A 25,233-nucleotide genomic window follows, 5' to 3' on the forward strand; every position below is an offset into this window, starting at 1 on the left:
ACACTTAAAAGTTTGAAAATACAACTTCCAACAGATCCCCATTACTTTTTAATTCATTTTACAAAATAATATGAAATAACTTTTACTGTACCTTCTGATCACGCGGCAAAAAAGCCTTTTTTTTCATTGCAAATATTCAGAGATTTTTAAATCAACCAATTACTTCAGAAGCAAAATGTTAAGAGTCTTGTTTTATGAGAAACTGATCAAAATTAAGTGAATTAGTGGTTAAAAAAGAACAAAAATCTGCCAGTGGGCTTGGAAAAAACAACTTAATTCAATGAGAAAACAAGTTAATACCCCACTGACAAAAATTTGTTCTTGTATTCAACATATCCTACAGTTAAAATAAATGTATTTCATACTAAGTATAGTTCAAATCACAAAACAAATTTACATTGTTATTGCTTGAGACTTACTGATTTAAAAAATATTGATGAGGATTGTTTGATTTTTTAAAAATTTAAGTCTTTAAATGTAAGATACTTAAAGTGTACCTAAAGTATACTTGCAATAGTTCCAATTTAACACAATCATATACTTCAGTATATCTTTGGTTGGACTTCAGCACAACGTCTGCACAATTAAAGTGCATTAGGTACAAAATTATTTGTTCCAATATAGCAGACTTTTAATATACCAGTTTAGTATACTAAAAAGTACAATTGCAGGGTATTTTATTAAGTACATAAATATGTAAATGCATCTAGTATACAAACAAATACATTTAAGTATTTATTTTTCACTTTAATTCCATTTCTCAGAAAACAAGACTTCATATGTTCAGTTTGTATCTCAAGTAAATGTATCTTCATTTAAGGATGTTTAGATATTTGAATTGAAAAACTAAAATTACTTTATGAATTCTGCTCCGATTTAGGACTTTTTAAGAGCTTAATTTGTGAAAAAACGAATTGTCTTTTTTAAGACCTGCAGAAACACTGAGGCCCCGTTTGCACTAGTGTGTTTTCGTTTTAAAACGCATAACTTTTGCTGCGGATACGCCTATCGTTTACACTACTCCGGTGATTTCGAGATCGCAAACGGAGACTTTTGAAAACATTACAGACCCCGTTTTAGTCTGAAAACTCTGGGGTTGCGTTTCAGTGTAAACGGACCAAAACGGAGACTTTTGAAAACTATGGCGTGGCTACCCACATTCGCACTGCGTATCCTTGACGACCGTGTAAACAATAACATCATGTGCATTATCGTACCCATAGATATGTATAGTAGATTCCCCATTCGACTGCTCCAAGCACGCAGATGCATCCGTCATCTAAATAATAGGGAATCTACCTATACATATCTATGGTTGTACCTGCATGAATGGTCATGTGACATGCGTTTTCGGTTGTGCAGTGTAAACGGAGATAGATTCTGAAACACAGCAGAAACACCAGTGTAAACGTTGATCGTTTTCATTCTAAAACACCGTTTTAAAGTGAAAACGCATTAGTGTAAACGGGGCCTGAGAACTTTTTCCACTATAAAGAACCTTTCATGCAATAGAAAGATTCCATGGATGTTAAAGGTCCTTCATGGAACCACTGATACCCATAAATAACCTTTATTTTAAAGCGCATAGTCCTGGAAACGCTATCCCACATTTCAATTTTACATTATTATAGAGGGAAAATGAACTGACAAAGCAATCAAAGTCACTCAATGTCATCCAATAAGCAGGTTAACAATTTTATGGCACGTCGGTGAGACGAAGATTAGCATTGCAGGTCAGAAAAACCAGGACAAATGTGACAAAAAACTTGAACGTGACAATTCTGATCAGAAAAAAAAAACCTAGGACTTGATAATGGCCTAAATTCAGTACAGGAAATAGTAGGAATTCTGCTGGCGTGCAAGTGTGTGCGTGTATATGGATGAGTCTCCTCTTCCTGTAAGGTCTGTAGCTTATGTAGGTCAGCTCCACTGAGTAACGCTCTCTCTAGATGCACGCTTGGGTTTGACGCATGAAATCATCTATAGGGTGCAACGACAATCGGCAATGCCTGTGCACATAACCTTCAGGGGCAAACAAATATCACTAATATCATCATTTATAAAGCATAACGCACATGAATCACGTTATATGCGAAACACAGTGAAAATGTACATGCAAAATGGCGGTCATGAATAATTTATATGTAAATGAGTTATTTATGTCATGTTATCTCCAATCTACATTATATACGGACATATCCATGGTGTGTGAAGTCCTTCAAAGTCTTATTTACCCAGAACAGACTTAATTTCATCCAAATCATTTCGTTTAATGATGTCTAATGATTAATTAAATCTGTTGTGCCTTTCCTAGCTTTAATGAGGCAGATGATTATGCGGTCCGTTAATTGAAACCAGCGCATTCAATCACTGGATTCCTCAGAGTGTGGCTGAGAGTGTCAGAAAAATATACGGATGCATTTTACTTTTGGTAAATTAATACTGACATCTGCTACACGTGTTAGAGCTGTGGGAGTAGAGAGTGCCGAGCAAGGTAAAAAAAAAAATCATTTGTCATCTGTTTATGGCCAAAATATTTTGCTGGATACACATAAGATACAGTAGGACCTCACAGGAGTGTGTGTGCATGTGTATATATATATATATATATATACTGTATATATATACACATGCACACATACACATTATTTACATATTAAACTAATAATACATAAAATATATATATATATATATAATACAAAACAAAAACAATAAATATACAACAGTAAATAAAAAACAATAAATAAATGTAAATAAAAAATGAAATAAATATAAATGCAAATATGTAATTTATTATAAATATTAAATATATTGAAATATATTGAAAATTACAGAACTGTTTGGCAGAGTTACTATATGGAAACTAAATTTGCTCCTACGCAAAATAACTTAAATAGCTTAAAAATTAACCCAAAAACAGTAAACAGACCTTGTATTTTCACTTAAGGTTCAAATGCACAATTATAAGTTAAAGTGAGCCACTTCAGGAGCCCTAGAGGCACAAATTGCTGAGGCCCAGCATTATTACACTGCATAATTATGGGAACTGCAGGAGATGACGTCTGTTGTGTCACTAGCAACAACAGAGGAAGCCCATTTTAGCTTATGTTAGCCTTTAGCACACAAATTTTGCACCTGCAGCATCAGCTCCCTGCCTGATAATTGGATCATATCACCTTAATAAATTTGATACTCTCTCAGGAATTTTGCAGAGGAAAAACATTTTAAATTACTTGGTCATGCATATTTTCAGTATAATCAAGACTTCAGAGGTGCTCATAACATCGTGGCCTAACCAGGCGGAACGCAATGAGTTTCTAGCAAAATGTAATTTATTCATCCAAACTGAAAGTTGCGTGACACAATAAAATCCAATCAGAACAAGTCAATATTGATACTCCTCCAAAATAATTCCCCAACAATTAATACAGCATGAACCATACAATGACTTGATTAAAATTTTGTTCTAAAGATAATTACAGTTGTCTAGACTAGAGATTCTATTGTTGTTCCATTGATAGTGCTGCATTCAAAACACCCGATAATAGTGATATATCTGTCCCGGTGCACACACGAGGAGGAACAAGGAACACGCAGACGAGGATATAACTTCAAATAATAGTCTTTACTGATGACATCAAGGCAGGGCAAGACACAGACAGGAACACCGGGGAGTAACGAGTAGACCAGACAAAATCAAACTGAACAGACAGGACTAATATACACAGGTAAATCATGGATAATGAGACAAACACGGAACACAAGGACAGGAAACAAACCAAATATGGAAACATGAGGCAGGAACGCATGACACACACGACACATGACTGACAATATCATTGTAATGTGTGCAAACTAAATTCCATTTGGCATCCTTTTTAATATCTATTTGTATCCTGAATAGTGATTGGATTTGGCTTGCATATATTTAACCATTTATATCCTGCAAATTTACATTGTACTGCAGCCTTGTGTTAATTCTTATGTGCAGCAGATCAAAAAACTTTGGACCAATAATATGTGAGCACTGTGGGCGGGGCAACCCAGCAACTAAATATTCTGTTGCTAATTACAAATGTGACTGGCTATGACAGAAACTCAGAATCTCAGATTATATGAACAAGATTTCTTTAATTACTTGTCCCTTTTTACTTTGTATGTACATCTAGCTTAGGAACATTTCTGGAATTCATCAAATATTTTGTTATAAGGTTGTTTTTACAAACATCAAAGAAGGTGGGTTTATTATAACTTACCAATATCAGCGTCTTTGTGATTCTTTATGAATTCTGCAAGCTCAAAATTTCCAGCAATTATTGCCACCTTTAAAAAAACAAACAAACATATATAGCATATTAGATTCATTCATTGACTTTCTCACAAAGTGTTCAACAATTTTGTATTTTTTATTTATTGTTATTTTTGGATAAAATAAAATAAAATAAAATAAAATAAAATAAAATAAAATAAAATAAAATAAAATTAAATTAAATTAAATTAAATTAAAAATTAAATAATTACTGGTAGCACAAGGACAGAACAAACAAGTGTCCGAGTCAGCAAACCTGCAGTCAGACCTACTGAATCAAAAATAACACCACCATTACATAGATGCAAATTTTATTGTTTTATCAGTTTACCTTTTTCAAAAATAAATCAAAACAAAAGTATCATATACATTACCATTCAAAATTTGGAATCAGTAAGACTTTTAAAAATGTTTCTGAAATAAGTGTCTTATGCTCACTCAGGTGCATTTATTTGAAAATAAATAAATAAATACGGCAATATTGTGAAATATTTTTTGACATTTAAAATAACTCTTTTCTATTTTAAAATATTTAAAAATGTAATTTATTCCTCTGATGCAAGGATGAATTTTCAGCAGCCATTACTCCACAGTCTTTAGTATCACATGATCCTTCAGAAATCATTATAATATGCTGATTTCCTGCTCAAAAAACATTATTGTCAATCTTGAAAACAGTTGTACTGCTTTTGTGTCAAAACCATGATAATTTTTCCCCCCAGGATTCTATGATGAATCGCAAGTTCAAAAGAAAGCATTTATTTGAAATAGAAATCTTCTGCAACATTATAAAAGTCTTTACTGTTACTTCTGATCAATTTAATGTGTGTACTAAAAAAAAAAACTATACATTTCTTAAACATAAAACCTTACCCCAACCTGAATATCTGACCCCAAACATTTGAACGATTGTGTAAAACAATATAATAGTGCAGCATGAACTTACTGCTTAACAAAAGGTCATACAGGTTTTGAACAACAGGAGGGCGAGTAAATGACAGAATTTTCATTTTTTGGTGAACCACTCCCTGCAAAGCTTAATGTATCCTCAAAAGGGCCTTCACAGCAATGAAACAAAAAAAGTTTCAACAGCACGACTACCCATTCAGCAGAGGTTCATTTCTATTTAATGGCTTTAATTTTCCCACCCTTTAAAAAGTTAGCTACGCAGTCTATTATAAGATCTATAATTTACGCATCAGTCTGGTCACCAAGTGTGGTTGTGAGAACAAAACTGGGTTTTAAATGGTGCACAAAGGCACAGTAACCCATTATGCTTGTGGGTTTTGGAGTAGTGTATTCCTAAGAGTGATAAAACACAGACTTCATTCACATTACACTAAATTAGTTGCTAAGATTTACGTAATGAGCTTGAGAAGAACTGCATTCCTTTTCTAAAGAAATACAGTGCCTGGCTGCAGCTTAGAGTTAATGCTGGATGAATTAAATAGAAAAAAAAAAAAAAAAAAAACACAAAGTTAATTCAATTGACGCAGTAAAGGCCCAATTCCAAAACAAATAGGTCAAGAAATTTGTTTAACTGTTAAATACAATTCACACAAGTAGTTTTGGGTGGTCTGATGTACGAAAGCACACACTGTTGTTTAAGAAACTTTCGGTTTGCCATTGACCCTGTATCATCGTAAGAGGGTAACGGTAATACAATTTGCTCAGCACATTTTCGATTTTGCCGGGAAAAAGTCTTGTTTAACCAGGCGGATCGGAGTGTTCCTGCCGAGAGCCTGAAGTTTCATGAGCTGCTTAAATGAGTTGTAATCGAGCGATTGCCGAGGCGTGAAATATGATTTTAGCAGCATGAGATGAATAATACAGCGCATTAAACAACGCATCAGGAGAGCGCTGATATGTACATTACATAAACACTTCACTCCTACGTCAGGTTTGGAGTGAGCAGGGTCAGTTCAAAGCTTTAGAGGTTGTAAACTGAGCAACTCGCACAAAGAGGCCAGCCATGAACACTAAATGTAGCGGCAAGTGTTGCTAATGTTTGACTTGATGCATTTGACTGTAGAGCCGACTGCAGAACTAATGATCTCAGCGCTATTTTAATGTTTTTGGAGGTTTGCCATTGGCTTACTGTTGCGATATGTGCCATCTTGCTAATAAAAGCCACAGTTTTCCTCGAGGCACAAACAACAACATATATTTGAGTACAGTAAAGGCATACATCCAAACCAAGTATTTTTCCACTCTATTACATTGAAAACAGAAAACGGTGTTTAAACTTTAACCATAAACTAAAAACATGGCAGGCTTTTGCTGGATGAACAGGTCTGTGCACTGTGAAACCAAACTATGAATAAAAACTCAATGTGATAGATGTGGCGAAGAGCAAAAAGGATACGGATATTTCTATAAAGGAGGATGCATTTCAAAGGGTTAAGCTTTCATTATGTGGGTGGTTTAGTACAGTCAGAGGTGGGTAGAGTACCCAAAAACTGTACTCAAGTAAAAGTAAAAGTACTTCTAGAAATATTTACTCAAGTAAAAGTAAAAGTAATAGTCTGAATAGTTACTTGAGTAAGAGTAAAAAAGTATCGGATAAAAAAACTACTCAAGTAGTTAGTTACTAGTTACTTTGGATCATATAGGTACTGAATATAGTCTATTTTTATTTAGATATATAGATTACATTTATGTAATGTGTATGTGTATACACACACACACACACACTGCAAAATATATATATATATATATATATATTTTTTTTTTTTTAATGTAATTTATTTCAGTGATGCAAATCAGAATTTTCATCAGCCTTTACCACAGTCTTCAGAGTCACATAATCCTTCAGAAATCATGTTGATTTATTATCAGTGCTGCTCTTTTTAGCTTTCTATTCATCAAAGAATACTGAACAAAATGTCACCGGTTCCAAAAAATATTACGCAGCAAAACTGTTTCCAACACTGGTAATAAATCAATATATTATAATGATTTCTGAAGGATCATATGACTCCGAAAACTGGAGTAACAGCTGATGAAAATTCTGATTTGCATCACTGAATTAAATTATATCTTAAAGTAAATTGATTATGTATTATCCTATAACCTCTGACACTGAAACCTCTGAAAACGCCTCACATGACAGCTCTGAACATAACGAAACAAATGCATATTGACGGATCTTCTGTTCTGCAAAATGTAAACAAATGTAGCCTATATTTTTGCAAGCGTAAATATTGTAAAAATATGAATATTAATTGTGTCTAGAACAGGCCGCGCGCCGCTGCGCAGAGCTAACTTGGGTTTCGCGGGTGTTCATTTCATACTCTGTGACAGCTTATTTAATGTATAAATTATACATTGTATTTAATGTAAGGTACATGTACAACAAACTGGTAATGTCATAGTGGTATCGTGGCCTATAGGCCTAACGTTACCTGTGGAACAGTAGACAGCACACGCGGTGTTCATCTAATAAAAGATCTTCATATAGCTCTAAGCAAACAAGCCTTTGCAGATTTGCTTTCAACTGACTGTAGATCCAAAGCCACGTCTTCAGCGCTCTTGATGTTTTTAAACTTTCTGTTATCTGAGTGAGAACCGCTTCAGAGACTCAGCGCATGCGGCAGGGAACTGAACGAATCATTCAAACTGATTCGCGAACCGATTCACTGGTTTGCCAACTGGTTTGATAAAGCCTTTAAACAGAATCGACTCAAAAGAATGAATCATTCGCGAATGGGCATCGTTCATTGCCCAGAGAAAAGTAGACGGCGCGTTTGGAATAAACTGAAGCATTTTTAACTTGTATTGCATTAAGATACAGTAACGAGAGGAGAGTCGCCCACAGTAACGAAGTAAAAGTACCGTTTTTTCTCTAAAAATATACTTGAGTAAGAGTAAAAGTACCCATTTTAAAATATACTCTAAAAGTATTAGTTACCCAAAAAATATACTCAAGTAAATGTAACGAAGTAAATGTAACTCGTTATTACCCACCTCTGAGTACAGTATTGATGTTGGCGTGTTTGCTATTAAAGGGTCTACTGTACGTGTTATTTTGCTATCAGCATTTGCTTTGAAGCTTTAATAATTCACTTCATTATGATAGTGATATGAGGGGTGGGGATTATGGGTTTGGATTATGTCATTTTAATAGCAACTGAACTCAAAATAATAAAAAAACTTAATTAGAAGTGGGTACTTAAAAAATTGGATCTTAAAATATTCCTATTATAATACAGTATATCACAATGCAAAATTAATCATGTAAATTAAATATTATAAGCTCCTGTATCATAATTGTTGCTGTATACTGTAAATGTGTACGTGTGTCATTCGTTTAATACTTTTATTTGAGCTGTAAGTACATCATTTGTAGTTTGCTTCCCCTGAAATGTGTAAATACAAGGTCCTTGCACACTGAGTCCGTAATGATGTCCGTCATAAAAAAATTCAGATTGGGTTCGATTTCCTGCGAGCAAACAGGTCCGTGGATGCACCCAACGATTGCATTACATCCTGCAACACCTGGACAAATCAGGGACTTATGTGAGGATCCTGTTTGTAGACTTTAGTTTGGCCTTCAACACCATCATCCCTACACTCCTCCAGACCAAACTAACCCAGCTCTCTGTCCCTAGCTCTATCTGTCAGTGGATCACCAGCTTTCTGACAGATAGGCAGCAACTAGTGAGACTGGGGAAATTCAAGTTAAACAGCCGCTCCACCAACTCTGGTGCCCCTCAGGGCTGTGTTCTCTCCCCACTGCTCTTCTTCGCTGTACACCAACGACTGCACCTCTAAAGACCCCTCTGTCAAGCTCCTGAAGTTTGCAGACAACACCACACTCATCGGCCTCACCCAGGACGGTGACGAGTCTGCCTACAGACAGGAGGTTAAAGAGCTGGTTGTCTGGTGCAGTCTAAACAACCTGGAGCTCAACACGCTCAAAACAGTGGAGCTGATCGTGGACTTCAGGAGAAACCACCCTGCACTCTCCCCACTCACCATCATAGACAGCATTGTGACTGCAAAATCAGGGATCAGAAGACTAGAGAGAATGGTTTGGACTGCTGAACAGATTATCGGAGCCCCCCTGCCCACCCTCCAAGAACTGTATACATCCAGAGTGAAGAAAAGGGCTCAGAAAATCACTCTGGATCCCTCACATCCAAGTCATCCCCTTTTTGAACTTTTGCCATCTGGCTGGCGTCACAGAGCCCCAATTACCAGGACAGCCAGGCACAAGAACAGTTTCTTCCCCCAGGCAATCCAACTGATGAACAGTTAAATGCCCCCCCCCCACAAAATGCAATAACAATGTGCAATAACCTTATATTTATTTGCTACCACCTCCATCCTAGTACATCCCTTTATCTCCTTCTATTCTATCCCATTCTATCATCTATAGCACGACTGTATATAACTGTATATAATTTGTATAATTATTTTTTCTTTTTCAATTTTTTGTTTATTTATATTTACATATGTGTATTTTTTATTCTCATCTTATTTTTATTGTCTGTGTCGTTGTTGTCTCTGTGAACTGGAAGCTTATGACACTAAAACAAATTCCTTGTATGCGCAAGCATACTTAGCAATAAAAGCTCTTTCTGATTCAGATTTTTCGCATCCGTAACAATCATTTTGAGAGGTGTTTTGACAATTCAGAGCCACCGTAAAAGCGAACGCCAAAATCTAGAATGGATGGTCTTCTTTTTAACATGTGGCTCCAGTATCGCTAGCAAAGCATCAAACTGAGCCACTGACATCCTGAAGTAAACTTTGAATCACCTGGGATAATCCCGCAGCTCCTTAATTAGGAGATGAAACTCTCCTTCCTCTCTAAACTACCTCCGGATTGGATGGACCCAATATTTCCTCTATCTTTTTCTAGAGGAGACAACAACATCATCCTCACTGCTTGAAGACTCCATTTTGTATTGTTTACGAATTTTTTTCACAACAGATTAATACGCGTCAGACAGGTTTCTGTGTGTGACGAATTTTTAGAATGACGAATACGAAAATCACATACGAACATTTCAGACTCAGTGTGCAAGGACCTTTACTCTGCATTGTAATCAAAACATTGTTGTTTGTTTAAGGATTCAGACTAACACAGCAACAGTGATTTAACCAATAGCGTGAGTATAGGGCATGGTTATGTTTGGAATGGGTGGGACAATCCAACCAATTGATGACATAGTTTTTGAGAAACCTGTTTGAAAATAATTACTAACCTTGGTGAAGCACAAGAAAAAGTTGTGTTAATTGTTCATTAGAAATGTTGCTAAATTAACAAAAGTTCTGCTTAATGTATAAATGTGTAAAATTTAACAGACTCTTCTTTCTACTCTTGTTCTGCACAAGAATGATTCCATTTTAAATTTATTTCTAACAATAAGCATTAATAACTACACTGTAAACCATAATGTTTTCACTAACAAAGCAATCATAATTTATCATTAATTTAACATTACTAAAAATATCATGTCTTGGCATCATAACTCAAAACAGATATATTTAATTATTTAGCAGGAAAATCTTTCAAGTTAGAAGTCTAAATGTTAAGAACTCAAAATTACAATTTTATTTACTGTAAATTATTTAATCTGTCTCTGATTAATCTGATTGGCAGATAATAACACAATGCACAAATGTTAGGTAGACATTAAAATATGTATACATTTTTCTTAAGTGTAGTTCACCCAAAAATGAAAATTCTGAGTTTCTTTCTTTTGTTGAGCACAGAAGAAGATATTATGAAGAATGTTGGTAACCAAACAGCTGACAGCAGCCATTGACTTCCATAGTATTTTTTTTTTTTTTCCTATGGAAGTCAATGGCTACCGTCAACTGTTTGGTAACCAACGTTCTTCAAAATATCTTATGTGCTCAACAGAAGAAATAAACTCAAACAGGTGTGGTTTGGAAGAAATCGAGGGTAAGTAAATGATGACAGAATTTTATTTTTTTGGGGTAAAATATCCCTTTAAATCTTATACTTTTTTTTCAAGCCATAAACATGTTAATATGTTTCTGTCAGAAAATTTTTGAATTTCCTGATCAAAATTTGCCAGTGTTTGTGACAATATGCACTAATGACTATCGGCATAAAAATTACTTCAGTTTTTGCTATATTCCTAATAATAATCACTAATGACTAGTGGCATTGCAATCACAGTCATTATTGAAGGCCACTGAACAGTAAACGCAACACTCTCATCAGCCCATGGCCACAGACTTGGATCATGTCCATTGCTGTCAGACAAGCTCTTGAATGTCACAATCTGACATTTGAGAAAGAAACTCTTTAAGTAAACAAACAAAATAACCAGAGATTTTTCTTGAAAGCAACTAAAGCATTTAAGAAAACAACAAAAACTGATTTTATGTTCATTATTTCCCCTCTCCAAAATCTAACTCCTAATTATCTGAAGATAGCAAAAACCCATGCAAACAAACATAATAAAATGATTAATTACCCTCACGCACACTCATTGTTCTCTGAGTGCTGTCTTACGTAATGCCTGTGCTTTCGCGTGACATTCCGTCTAATTAATTAAGAACTCTGCATGTCAGAACAACAAACACACACAAGTTCATTCAGTGCTTATGGTTGTGGTAATTTTTTTTATACTAAACCAACAAAATATGCTAAAATTCATAAGCAAGCTTATTTGAAAAAATAGTTTTGAGTCATAAAAAAGTAGCCAAGCAAAAAACTTGTTGTACCTGAAAGGGCGTTTGTCCTCTGTAGTTTTTGACGTCTTTGCTGGCACCTCGAACTAGAAGAACCCTGGCACACTTTTCCTTCAGAAGAAAAGCAGATGATAGAGAAATGAATTGAATGTGATCCGACTCAAGAAAACGTTCTACTATCTGATTCTCAACCTTCTAAGAACAAAATTAGACAGGTCACAAGGTATCCCGCCTCACCCAGATCCAAAAGTGACAGACTTCACCCTCAGCTTTGTGAAGTCCAATTCAAGTTTGACGCTACAGTAAAGTCTACACCCAAAGAGAACGGAGAGGGGGTCTCTACAGCAATGCCTATTTGTATGTGTGAACATGAATGTGAGAACCAAAAGCAGAAAGACACAGAGAGAGAGAGGAAGAGAGAGAGAGAGCGAGAGAGAGCGAGAGAGATCCAGGGCTCTGTAGCTCTCCAGCCCACTATATCCAGCTGGATTCAACAGTCCACCCACGGAATGCCTCGCCACTAAACCGACACACACACAATCGCACACATACACACCTCCATTGCCTTTTCCTCCTCCTACCTTCCTTCTAATACTAGTTTCACAGCTGCTGCAAGCCCTTGTATATGAGACATAATCACATGTGAGGATGCGGCTTCTACTCCCCGCACATGAAAATATCCCTGGCCTGCATTTGGCACCAGTTACGGGTTCCTCGTTGACATGGTGACGGATCGGCGCAATCGGGGTTTAATCGCAAACAATCGAGGCTCAAGCGAGAACCTGCCCTTGACTGCGGTGTAACTGACCAATGAGACAAATGAAGCATCTTTTGCCAAAGGCTAGGCGAGCGTCAACTTTAATAACAGCTCGTTGTGGCCGATCATTACAGATGTGTGCTTCAAATAACGACCCCATTGGTCGACTCAGGGTGAACACAGCATCATATGTGACCAGCGGTGAACTCAAGAGCCTCCAAAGATCAATAAATGACACTTGTCATCGGCAGAACAGTTTTCACACCTTAAAATAAACTTGATTTTCTAGTCATAAGATCAGAGGAGGACAATTGCCATTTGTTTCAAGAGTATTTAAAGGCATCAGCAATTCAGATTAATAGAAAAGCAATAAAAGACGACATCATAAATTCCATGAATTTTTCATGGTCAATGTCACAATTTATTTACTTGATTAGTCCTAGAAATTAATTGATGCCCTAAAAATAGAATCCTAAATTATAATTTTTTTTCCATATTTAAATGCATTTATTCTTTTTAAGAAAAAAATGGCAAAACATCCAATTAATATTAATATTAAAATACATACAAACACATACATATACACACACATATTGTGTGTGTGCATGTATATATATATATATATATATATATGATATGTTTTTATGTATGTGTGTGTGCACGTGTGTGTGTGTGTGTATAAATTAACCAAAATAAAACAACTAAATTAGTCACAACGTTTATTTTTTTATTTTATTTTATTTTTTTGATTGATTTGTTTTGTTTTCTGGTTTAAAAAGATTTATAGAAATAATAAAAAAAATTATAAATATAAATATTAATTAAATTTAACAGTTTAACTTTACATATAACTGAAAGATTTTATATAATAAAGATATAAATATAAACTAAAACATTCCATTTAAAAAAGAATTTAATGTATACTTAAACTAGAAATACAAACTTAAACTTCTATCAAAAATGTATATATATCTTCTTTTATTTTATTTTTTGGAAAACTTTGAAAAATTATAGGCTTTCCAGCTCAATATAATAGCTCTAAGTGATACCTAGAATATATAACTATATTTTTATATTTATTTCATTTGACAGTCTGTGAGTGACAGATGTACAGTTTGTTCAATTTTTTAAATTAGATTTTAAGATAGTACAACAAATTGAACTCTACATTTATTTCTCACTTTTTCAGATCTCATATATAAAACTTTACTAGATGGATACAAAAGAACAATAAAAAAGTGGGATACACTGTGGATGTGGGATCAATACGGCCTACGACACAGCAGGAATATGATGTTATATACGGAACAACAGTGAATACTGCTAGCACTAGCATTTCCAGCAGACAATGGCGCCCATGCTGTGACCCCGAGCCGACAGAGCAGACTAGATCTCCCACTGAGGAAACATAAGGGGATTATCTGCCTGGCTGCTTAGTGTCATGAACGTAATGGGCCGTTGTCCATTCATAAACACTGAATGCTGGTGCTAATAGTCATGAGTGTTCCAGCTGATTCCAGTTCAGCTTGAGGTTTATCATGTATAGAATGGGAGACAATAGTGAATAATGACCAGTGTAATTAGTGGCAGTCGATCATTGGCATTTATACAAATGAACATGGCATCATTTCAGCTCCATGAGACAAAGCTATATATATATATATATATATATACAGTGGTGTGAAAAAGTGTTTGCCCCCTTTCTGATTTTTTTTTTTGCATGTTTGTCACATTTTAATGTTTCAGATCATCAAACAAATTTAAATATTAATCAAAGATAACACAAGTAAACACAACATGCAGTTTTTGAATGAAGTTTTTTATTATGAAAGGAAAACAAAATCCAAACCCACATGGCCCTGTGTGAAAAAGTGTTTGCAGCAACAACTTCAATCAAGCATTTGTGATAACTTGCAATGAGTCTGTTACAGCGCTGTGGAGGAATTTTGGTCCACTCATCTTGGCAGAATTGTTGCAATTCAGCCACATTGGAGGGTTTTCGAGCATGAACCGCCTTTTTAAGATCATGCCACAGCATCTCAATAGGATTCAGGTCAGGACTTTGACTAGGCCACTCCAAAGTCTTCATTTTGTTTTTCTTCAGCCATTCAGAGGTGGATTTGCTGGTGTGTTTTGGATCATTGTCCTGCTGCAGAACCCAAGTTCGCTTCAGCTTGAGGTCACAATCAGATGGCCGGACATTGTCCTTCAGGATTTTTTGGTAGACAGCTGAATTCATGGTTCCATTTATCACAGCAAGTCTTCCAGGTCCTGAAGCAGCAAAACAGCCCCAGACCATCACACTACCACCACCATATTTTACTGTTGGTATGATGTTCTTTTTCTGAAATGCTGTGTTACTTTTACACCAGATGTAATGGGACACACACCTTCCAAAAAGTTCAACTTTTATCTTGTCAGTCCACAGAGTATTTTCCCAAATGTCTTGGGGATCATCAAGATGTTTTCTAGCAAAACTGAGACGAGCCTTTATGTTCTTTTTGCTCAGCAGCGGTTTTCGTCTTGAAACTCTGCCATGCAGACAATTTTTGCCCAGTCTCTTTCTTATGGTGGAGTCATGAACACTGACCTTAACTGAGGCAAGTGAGGCCTGCAGTTCTTTTGTGACCTCTAGGATGAGTCCTCGCTGCGCTCTTGGGGTAATTTTGGTTAGCCGGCCACTCCTGGGAAGGTTCACCGCTGTTCCATGTTTTCGCCATTTGTGGATAATGGCTCTCACTGTGGTTCGCTGGAGTCCCAAAGCTTTCGAAATGGCTTTATAACATATTCCAGACTGATAGATCTCAATTACTTACTTTCAAACACTTTTTCACACAGGGCCATGTGGGTTTGGATTTTGTTTTCCCTTCATAAAAAAACCCCTTCATTTAAAAACTGCATGTTGTGTTTACTTGTGTTATCTTTGATTAATATTTAAATATGTTTGATGATCTGAAACATTAAAGTGTGACAAACATGCAAAAAAATAAAAAATCAGGAAGGGGGCCAACACTTTTTCACACCACTGTATATACAGTCATGGCCAAAAATATCAGCATCCTTAGTAAATATGATCAAAGAAGGCTGTGAAACTTAATCTGAATTGTTAATCCTTTTGATTTTTTATTTAAAAAAATCACAAAAATCTAACCTTTCATTGGAGAATAAGAATTTAAAATGGGGGGAAATATCATTATGAAATAAATGTTTTTTCCTTTTTTTCAATACTTTTTGAAACCTCCATTTGCCAGTTTAACAGCTCTAAAGTTTCTCCTATAATGCCTGATGAGGTTAGAGAACACCTGACAAGAGATCAGAGACCATTCCTTCATCCAGAATCACTCCAGATCCTTCAGATTCACTGCTCCATGTTGGTGCTTCTTCTCTTCAGTTCACCTCACTCATTTTCTACAGGGTTCAGGTCAGAGGACTGGAATGGCCATAGCAAAAGCTTGGTTTTGTGCTCAGTGACCCATTTTTGTGTTGTTTTTGAGGTTTGTGTTTCGATTATTGTACGGTTGGAAGATACAAACATGGCCCATTATAAGATTTCTAACAGAGTTAGATTTTGATTTAAGAGTTAGAACTTATTGATTTGTCTAATTTGATTGTCTAAACAAGATGTCCAGGACCTCCTACAGAAATATAGGCCCGCAACATCAAAAATATAGTATAGCAGTATATTTCATTGTACACATGGGATACTTTTTATCCCTGTGTTCACCAAACCCATCTTGATTGTTTGCTGCCAAAAAGCTAATTTTTTAGTTTCATCTGACCATAGAAGCCAGTCCCATTTGAAGTTCCAGTCGTGTCTGACAACTGAATATGCTGGAGATTGTTTTTGGATGAGTGAGGAGAATTGTTCTTGAAACCCTCCCAAACAACATGTGGTGATGTAGGGGTTGTTTGACAATTTGTTTAAAGGTTTTCTGATATTTTTTGTTTTTTCTCATTGTGATGGATGATTAAGGGAATTTGGGCTTTGATTTCCCTCCTATTTATATTTCTGTGAAACAGGAAGCCATGGCTGGATAATTTCATGTTCATAATCACCCTGGAGTGCTCAAAATTGTGAATATGAATGGGAATATACTTCAGAGATATTTTACTCATAAGAATTTCTAGGGGTGCCAATAATTGTGTCCAACGTGTATTTGAGAAAAACATTTATTTCATAATGATACCCCCCCCCCCCCATTTTATATTTTTAAATAAAAAATCAAAAGGATTAACAATGCAGATTAAGTTTCACAGCCTTCTTTGTTCATATTTACCAAGGGTGCCGATATTTTTAATTACAGAACTGTGGGTTGCAGTTTTTTTGGGCTACTTTTATAATGTACCGTGGCCGCCCAAAGTATATACACATGTGGTCGCAAAAGGAAGTTATTACAAACACTCGATGGTGGTTTAAAGTGAGTTCTGAGTAAAAGTGCACTATTAATCTCATAAATTGTCTTATGTAGCATGACGCTAATGTTAGCTCAAATGCACCTGCAGAACATGCAGGTCCAATTCTTCTTCATAATGCATTTTGTCATAATACTTCATGTAAGGTCGCAAGAAAATGTTTTGTTGTATTTATTTAGAAATACTTTTGATAATAGTTGGGTAAATGTATACTGGGATTGAAGCGATGTGGCTTGGTAAACGTTTTATTGGCAGCATAAAAGCTGATAATGGCTGAAAAAAAAAAGAATAATAAGGATTATGTCTCATACTTTGCGGAGGTGTGAAAGGTTCTGTTTCCTTAAACTAGTATGTCATGCTCTTCTTTATTTCAACAAAAAAAATTCACAAAATTCTAACCTATCATTGAAGTAAAACAATTGAAAGTGGGGAGAAAATCTCATAATGAAATAAATGTTGTTGGCCACAATTATTGGCACCCCTAGAAATTCTTATGAGTAAAATATCTCTGAGGTATATTCCCATTCATATTTACATTTTTTAGCACACCAGGGTGACTAGGAGCATGAAATTGTCCAGCCATGACTTCCTGTTCCACAGGATTATACATATGAGGACCACAAAGGCCAAATTCCCTTAATCATCTATCACAAGGAGTAAAACCTAAGAATATAGTTCTGATGTGCAGAACAAGATTGTTGAGCTTCACAAAATAGAAAGTGGCTGTAAGAAAAGAGTTAAAGCATTTAAAATCCCTATTTCCACCATCAGGGTAATAATTAAAAGGTTCCAATCAACTAAAGATGTTACAAATCTGCCTGGAAGAGGAGGTGTGTCTATATCGTCCTAATGCACGCTGAGGAGGAGAGTTTGAGTGGCCAAAGACTCTTCAAGGATCACAGCTGGAGAATTGTAGAGATTAGTTGAGTCTTGGGGTCTCACATCACCACATGTTGTTTGGGAGGGTTTCAAGGAAAATTCTCCTCACTCATCCAAAAACAAACTCCAGCATATTCAGTTATCAGACACGACTGGAACGTCAAATGGCACTGGCTTCTATGGTCAGATGAAACTGAAAAGATTAAATATTAAATTTGATAAAGATACAAATATATACTAGAACATCCCACTTATATACCAATTTAAACGTTGATACTACTAATATGCTTTCAGATTTTATATATACAGTAAATCATCATAATACCATTATTTTTTTTGTTTTCCAGTTAACATTAGTTCTATCATGCATTAAAAGGTTTTGTTTTGTGTTGTTTTGTTGAAACACATTTTTTACAGTTTAATCCTGAAGATTCTCCCAGAAAGTTTCTCTGCTACACTCAATCTCAGCTCTCGGGCCCTGGGGCCATTGATTTTTCCCTTGAAACGCTATTGATCCACAAAGAGAAAACAACATTTTTTATATATATTCTCCTATTCACAGTGTATTCTGTTGTATGACACCAATAACCACTGTTTATTGACTGTTTAAATGGAGCTGACTTTGGATCATTAAGAGTACAGTGTGAGTACATACCTGTTTGTACAGAGCACAGATATGGAGAGCCGTATTCCCAGAAGCATTTTCCACATGCATGTCAGCTCCGTAGAACAAGAGATGCTCCAGGTGCTGAATGTGGCCATATCGACAAGCCTGACCAACAAAATAGGAAACTGGTTTCACACAGCACATAATTTTAGTGAGAAAAATGAGCAAACAGATTTTATAACAAGTTTCTGCTGAAAGCAAAGCTTTTGTGTGCCCTTAAAAATTCATGCAGCAGTCTTTTGAAACATAAAAACATTATTAAGCCTTCAGTACGCTGTCATCTCATATTTTTCAAAGGGTCTAAAAGTAAACCATACATGCTGCTTTTCCGTTTTCCCAGTAGAGTGCGATCAAAAACACCATGCAAACAATTTGACTGGCATCCTGCAGACCACTTGTCACAACACTAGATGTCAGTACGCCTTCACAACAGACAGACTTGATGGTGCGTTCAACTAGTTTGATCTCGTCATCTGTTCATTAATTGAACAAAACTGCTCTATTATAAACTCCACTGATGCATATATTACCCCACACTCAACATCAAGAGCTTTTTCATTGACTGTCACCAGATAACTACTTGTAATGTGAAAGACAGCGGCACCTGGTGGATCTCGCGCCAGCCGTTCTCATCGTGGCATCCCACGCTGGCATGGGCTCGCAGAAGAACCTCGCAGCAGCTCGGGTCTCCCCCTACAGTCACTGTGTGGTAGAGTGGAGTCAAACCTTGCCGGTCCTTATAGTCTGGAGACGCTCCCAAATCCAATATAGTCTGCAGAGAGAAAAGAGGATTATGTTTCCTTCAGAGGAAAATACGCCAAATATGATATTATGATTATGTTTTAGCAGAGCCTTGTTTTTTGGAAGGGTTTTAAGGGATGAAAGGACTATTTTTTTCTTGTCTGCTGCCTTTCACGTCACAGCTCGGGATAGCTGCTAGTGATGGGTTTGGGACTGTGTGTTGGGACCGTGCTTTTTTAATCTCCATGTGTGCACATTAAAAATAAAGGCTTCTTAGCTTTTCACTGCTGTTTAAAAGTTTGGGTTGGTAAAAGTTTAAATAAAAAAAAAAAAAAGACTTTAAAGCGGACCTATTATGAAAAAAATCACTTTTATAAGGTTTGAAGGCAAACACAGTTGTGTGGCCGCAGTGTGTGAAAACAACCAGCCTATAATGGTAGAAATCCACCCAATCGTTTTTTTTATATATAACAGTCTCTCAGAATGAGCAGTTTCAGATTCTCCCTCTGTTCACGTCACCGAGGGGAAAAAGTCTCGCCCATATGTGACGCTGCTCTATAGAGACAGCCCTGAGTGAGAAGCTGTGGTCCGACTCCGCCATCGCTGATTACTTGCTGTAGCTGCTGGAGATTTACAATATCAGCGCCAAAGAGGCATTTCAAGTGTTGTGTTTTGGGATGCACATAGGAGCAACATAGGAGTCTCCATAGACTCCCTCCATCTGAGCCGCTGAGGACACTGTGGTCAAGTTTCATTGTCTAAGGAAATGTCCTGGAAAAAAATCTGTAAAGTCCTCATTACGTGTAGGGATCGATACCAATGCTTCGTGCGCGAACGTCAGCTCCAGACAAAGTAAGTATCACGCGTTTGTTTTCCAAATTGCCCTTCTGAAAGAGCTTCTTGGAACTCTGTAAGGCTAATGATGCTAAAGCTACCTTTGTCTCTGTCTGTTTTCACTGGTGCTGTCTTCATGAATGATCGTGAATAGGAATGTCGTAGTTAAAAGTTGCATATGAAAGCAATGTGAGTCGATCGCTTGAGTTTGTTGAGCTCATAATCACGAGTGGGACTTATAAAGTTTGTGATAGCATGCCATGCACCATGAGACCAGCTATGTTGTTATTTTTATCCCACCGTGCTCCCCGTCTGTGTAATTCATAAACGCAAATTTATGATGCACAGAACAATCAGATGACTGACTTTGAAACAGAGTATGTTTTCTGTAAAGATAACAGGCTTGTACTAATCGTGGAATGTTTATTTGCAAAGGCTAGCACCACTACTAATGCAAACTTGAGCTCTTGAAGCGCCGCCCTCTTCTCAGGGAGCACCAGCTCATTTGCATTAAAGCAACATACTCAAATACAGAGCGTTTTGGCTCACACCCTAAAAGTGGCAATTTTAACAAACTATAAAAATTATCTGTGGGGTATTTTGAGCTAAAACTTCATATACACACTCTGGGGATATCAGAGATAGATTTTTAGAATTATGTAATAAATAGAATGTTCAAAACAACAGCATTTATTAGAAATGGAAGTCTTTTTAAAATTATAAATGTATTTATTGTCACTGTAGATTAATTTAATGCATCCTTGCTGGACTGCATTCACTGTATAAAAAAATAAAAAAACATAAATAATAATAATAATAATAAAAAAATATAATAAACAAATAAGTAAAATTAAATTAAATTAAATCTTACCGACCCCAAACTTTTGAACAGCACTGTATATCAGAAAAAGTGTCATTAAACATTCACTTAACATTTTGTTTGTCAAACACAACAAAACTTATAGAGCATAACAAATATTATAAAACTTATTAAAACTTGTAATGAAAAAGAATGAATGTAAACATGTATGTAAAACAATGCATTTATGCATGTAAACGACTGTGCTTGATTTATTTTAAATTTTTTTGGACAATGCCTTTGGGATTTCTTATTCTATTTTACACAGCCAAGCAGTTTCATAAGTACATTTTCGTTCCGTAACTAAATAAACTACAAGTACTTTTTCCTTCTAAAATTACGAAACCCAGCCACTCAGTAATGAAAATAGGAAATCTATGGCTCTAGCACTTCGAACTGACATAAACTAAGATTCTGCATGAAGCCTTTTTAAATAAATGGCCAGCAAGCAATATACTGCAAGAGCAACGGTAGACAGGAAATTGTGTTTTACAATATTCAGGGCACAAAACAGTGGTACATCAGCAGTATTATTTCCAATGGTTGTCAAGGGAAGAAAGCAACAATGAAATAATGAAAAAAAACTTAATTACTGATTCATTTTTAAATAAACAAAACAGAGTGTGCTTTGAATAAAAGTACAATCTGTCAAAGTAATAAATGTACTGTAAACTCAGCAGCAGCACTGACACTGTAAGACGTCACTGTACTGCTCTGTTTTAGATCAGCAGCAGTTGTTCTTACAAAAAACATACAAGACAATCAAAGAAGACGATCACTCTAACACAGCCATAAACTCATGCCGCCGTTCAGGATGAGGTCATTTATTACCTTAAGAGCTATCTGGTTCTTTGCCCTGGCTGCTTTGTGCAGGGCGGTCATCCCATCCCGAGAGCGGAAATCTAAATGAGCACCGCCGTTTTTCAATGTAACTATAATCTCCACCATATTGTCCAGGTGGGCCGCAAGGGTTAGTGGTGTCTCTGCAGACCAGAAGCACAAAAACATGTTCATTAAAATTCATTAGGTAAATCTCTCTTAATAAAAGTAAGATATTAGTCAAGGGATTCAATTAAATGTATAATATTGGACTATATGGGGTGGTGATGGCGCAGTGGATAAGACACATGCCTTTGTGTGAGAGACCCGGGTTCGAATCCACTGTGAGACACCAATGTGTCCCTGAGCAAGACACTTAACCCCTAGTTGCTCCAGAGGCGTGCGACCTCTGACATATATAGCAATTGTAAGTCGCTTTGGATAAAAGCGTCAGATAAATGTAAATGTATATTGGATACTTAGCGTCACAGTTGTGCAAAGCAATTTAAAAAAAAATATGTATAAATGACATTGTCTAATTTCACAGATAAAGATGCAATTACAGTCTCACAATGTAAATATAAAGATAAAATTATAAATACCATGTAAAAGTTTGGGGACAGTAACATTTCTTATTTCAAATTAAAAAAAGTTGTATTTATTTTTTTACTTTTATAAATAAAATTTAACTTATTCAGCTAGGATGTATTACATTGGCCAAATTAGACATTTATACTGTTGCAAATGTTTTCTATGTCAAATAAATGTTCTTTATGAACTTTCTCTTCATCCAAGAATCTTGAAAAAATATGATTTTCACAACAATATTAAGCAGCACAACTGTTTTTAACTTTAATAATAAGAATAAATGTTTCTTAAGCATCAAATCAGTATTTTAGAATGATTTCTAAAGGATCATGTAACACTTAAGACTGGAATAATGTGTGCTGAAAATTCAGCTTTGCATCACCTTAAAATATATTCAAATAGAAAACTGATATTTTTCACAATATTACTGCTTTTTTTATCAAATAAATGCAGTTTTGGTGAATATAAACTTCTTTCAAAAACATTAAGAATCTTACTGACCCCAAATTTTTAAATAATAGAGGATATAAATATTATAAAATATAGACCTACATAATAAACCGTATTGTTCTTTTGCAGTAGAATATATACACGGAACTAAGACTTTTTCTATGTACAGGTGTGGCATATCAAGATGCTGATTAGACAGCATGATTATTGCACAGGTGTGCCTTAGACTGGCAACAATAAAAGGCCACTCTAAAATGTGCAGTTTTATCACACAGCACAATGCCACAGATGTCGCAAGTTTTGAGGGAGCGTGCAATTGGCATGCTGACTGCAGGAATGTCCACCAGAGCTGTTGCCTGTGAATTGAATGTTCATTTCTCTACCATAAGCCGTCTCCAAAGGCGTTTCAGAGAATTTGTTGTAACCACACCAGCCCAGAACCTCCAAATCCAGCATCTTCACCTCCAAGATCGTCTGAGACCAGCCACCCGGACAGCTGCTGCAACAATCGGTTTGCATAACCAAAGAACTTCTGCACAAACTGTCAGAAACCGTCTCAGGGAAGCTCATCTGCATGCTCATCGTCCTCATCGGAGTCTCGACCTGACTGCAGTTCGTCGTCGTAACCGACTTGAGTGGGCAAATACTCACATTCGATGGATTCGTCTGGCACTTTGGAGAGGTGTTCTCTTCACGGATGAATCCCGGTTTTCACTGCACAGGGCAGACAGCGTGTATGGCGTCGTGTGGGTGAGCGGTTTGTTGATGTCAACGTTGTGGATCGAGTGGCCCATGGTGGCATTGGGGTTATGGTATGGGCAGGAGTATGTTATGGACAACGAACACGGGTGCATTTTATTGATGGCATTTTGAATGCACAGAGATACCGTGACGAGATCCTGAGGCCCATTGTTGTGACATTCATCCACGACCATCACCTCATGTTGCAGCATGATAATGCACGGCCCCATGTTGCAAGGAACAAGGCCCCATGTACGCAATTCCTGGAAGCTGAAAACATCCCAGTTCTTGCATGGCCAGCATACTCACCAGACATGTCACCCATTGAGCATGTTTGGGATGCTCTGGATCGGCGTATATGACAGCGTGTTCCAGTTCCTGCCAATATCCAGCAACTTCGCACAGCCATTGAAGAGGAGTGAACCAACATTCCACAGGCCACAATCAACAACCTGATCAGATGTGTTGCACTGCGTGAGGCAAATGGTGGTCACACCAGACTGGTTTTCGGACCCCCCCCAATATAGTAAAACTGCACATTTTAGAGTGGCCTTTTATTGTGGCCAGCCTAAGGCACACCTGTGCAATAATCATGCTGTCTAATCAGCATCTTGATATGCCACACCTGTGAGGTGGATGGATTATCTCGGCAAAGGAGAAGTGTTCACTAACACAGATTTAGACATATTTGTGAACAATATTTGAGAGAAATAGGCCTTTTGTGTACATAGAAAAAGTCTTAGATCTTTGAGTTCAGCTCATGAAAAATGGGGGCAAAAACAAAAGTGTTGCAGTAATAATTTTGTTCAGTGTGGATTAGAATATATTGACTATAGATATAGAGTATACTTTTAGTATCGTACAGATTTATAATCTCTGCCATCATATCCATTAGCTGACAAAAAAAAGAAGGATTATTGCTAATGGTACTGGTGTATTCCTAATAATACATGCAATGCAATACAGGATATGGCCATGAGATTAAATCAGTGAGTAAATACGTTAAAGATAAACTGCTGAAATACAATGTAATGGTCCGACTACACCATATTGATTAAAAAGGAAACATATATAATGGTGCAGTAAAGTATTCAATCTGGAACTGTAGCTTGGAAACAAAGCCCGACATTTATGTGCAATTTTGGATTTATCTGATATGCATCCCATACCACCAGTTTCAGGGTCATGATAGTTGGGGTCCAACCCTCTTTCCAACATCTTGGAGACTTTGTCCACCTGATGATGCTGGATATACTCCATAAATTTCCTCAGGTTGTCCTAAAAGGAGGTTTGAGAGAGAACAAGAGTGCAGGTGAGGTTAAACGAGAAATACTGACAGCTAATGATTGGGGAGAAAGTTAAGAAACAGGAGCGGGTGATGGGAATGAATGGTTGACAAGAGTGTAAAGGGTCTCTGCTCATTTCCTCTCTCATGTTGAGATCTCTGGGACACACATGCCGCGATACAAGGCTGGATAAAAATAGATAGGAGAGCAGCTCCC

General features: G+C 36.4%; 1 protein-coding gene across 1 annotated transcript in view; it reads right to left on the reverse strand.

The window, feature by feature from the left end:
- LOC306866881 (SH3 and multiple ankyrin repeat domains protein 2-like) overlaps positions 1-25,233 on the reverse strand; it is a gene marked incomplete at its 5' end in the record, with an annotated part of 95,239 nt that overhangs the window by 61,957 nt on the left and 8,049 nt on the right. Inside the window, 6 exons of the mRNA XM_079412299.1 lie at positions 4,257-4,323; positions 12,017-12,094; positions 18,688-18,804; positions 19,304-19,471; positions 21,965-22,116; positions 24,901-25,009. Coding sequence (XP_079268425.1) covers positions 4,257-4,323; positions 12,017-12,094; positions 18,688-18,804; positions 19,304-19,471; positions 21,965-22,116; positions 24,901-25,009 — 691 coding nt within the window. The remainder of the gene's footprint in view (positions 1-4,256; positions 4,324-12,016; positions 12,095-18,687; positions 18,805-19,303; positions 19,472-21,964; positions 22,117-24,900; positions 25,010-25,233) is intronic.

This window comes from Barbus barbus, assembly GCF_936440315.1.
Source record: "Barbus barbus genome assembly, chromosome: 48".
NCBI classification, from domain to species: Eukaryota; Metazoa; Chordata; class Actinopteri; order Cypriniformes; family Cyprinidae; genus Barbus; species Barbus barbus.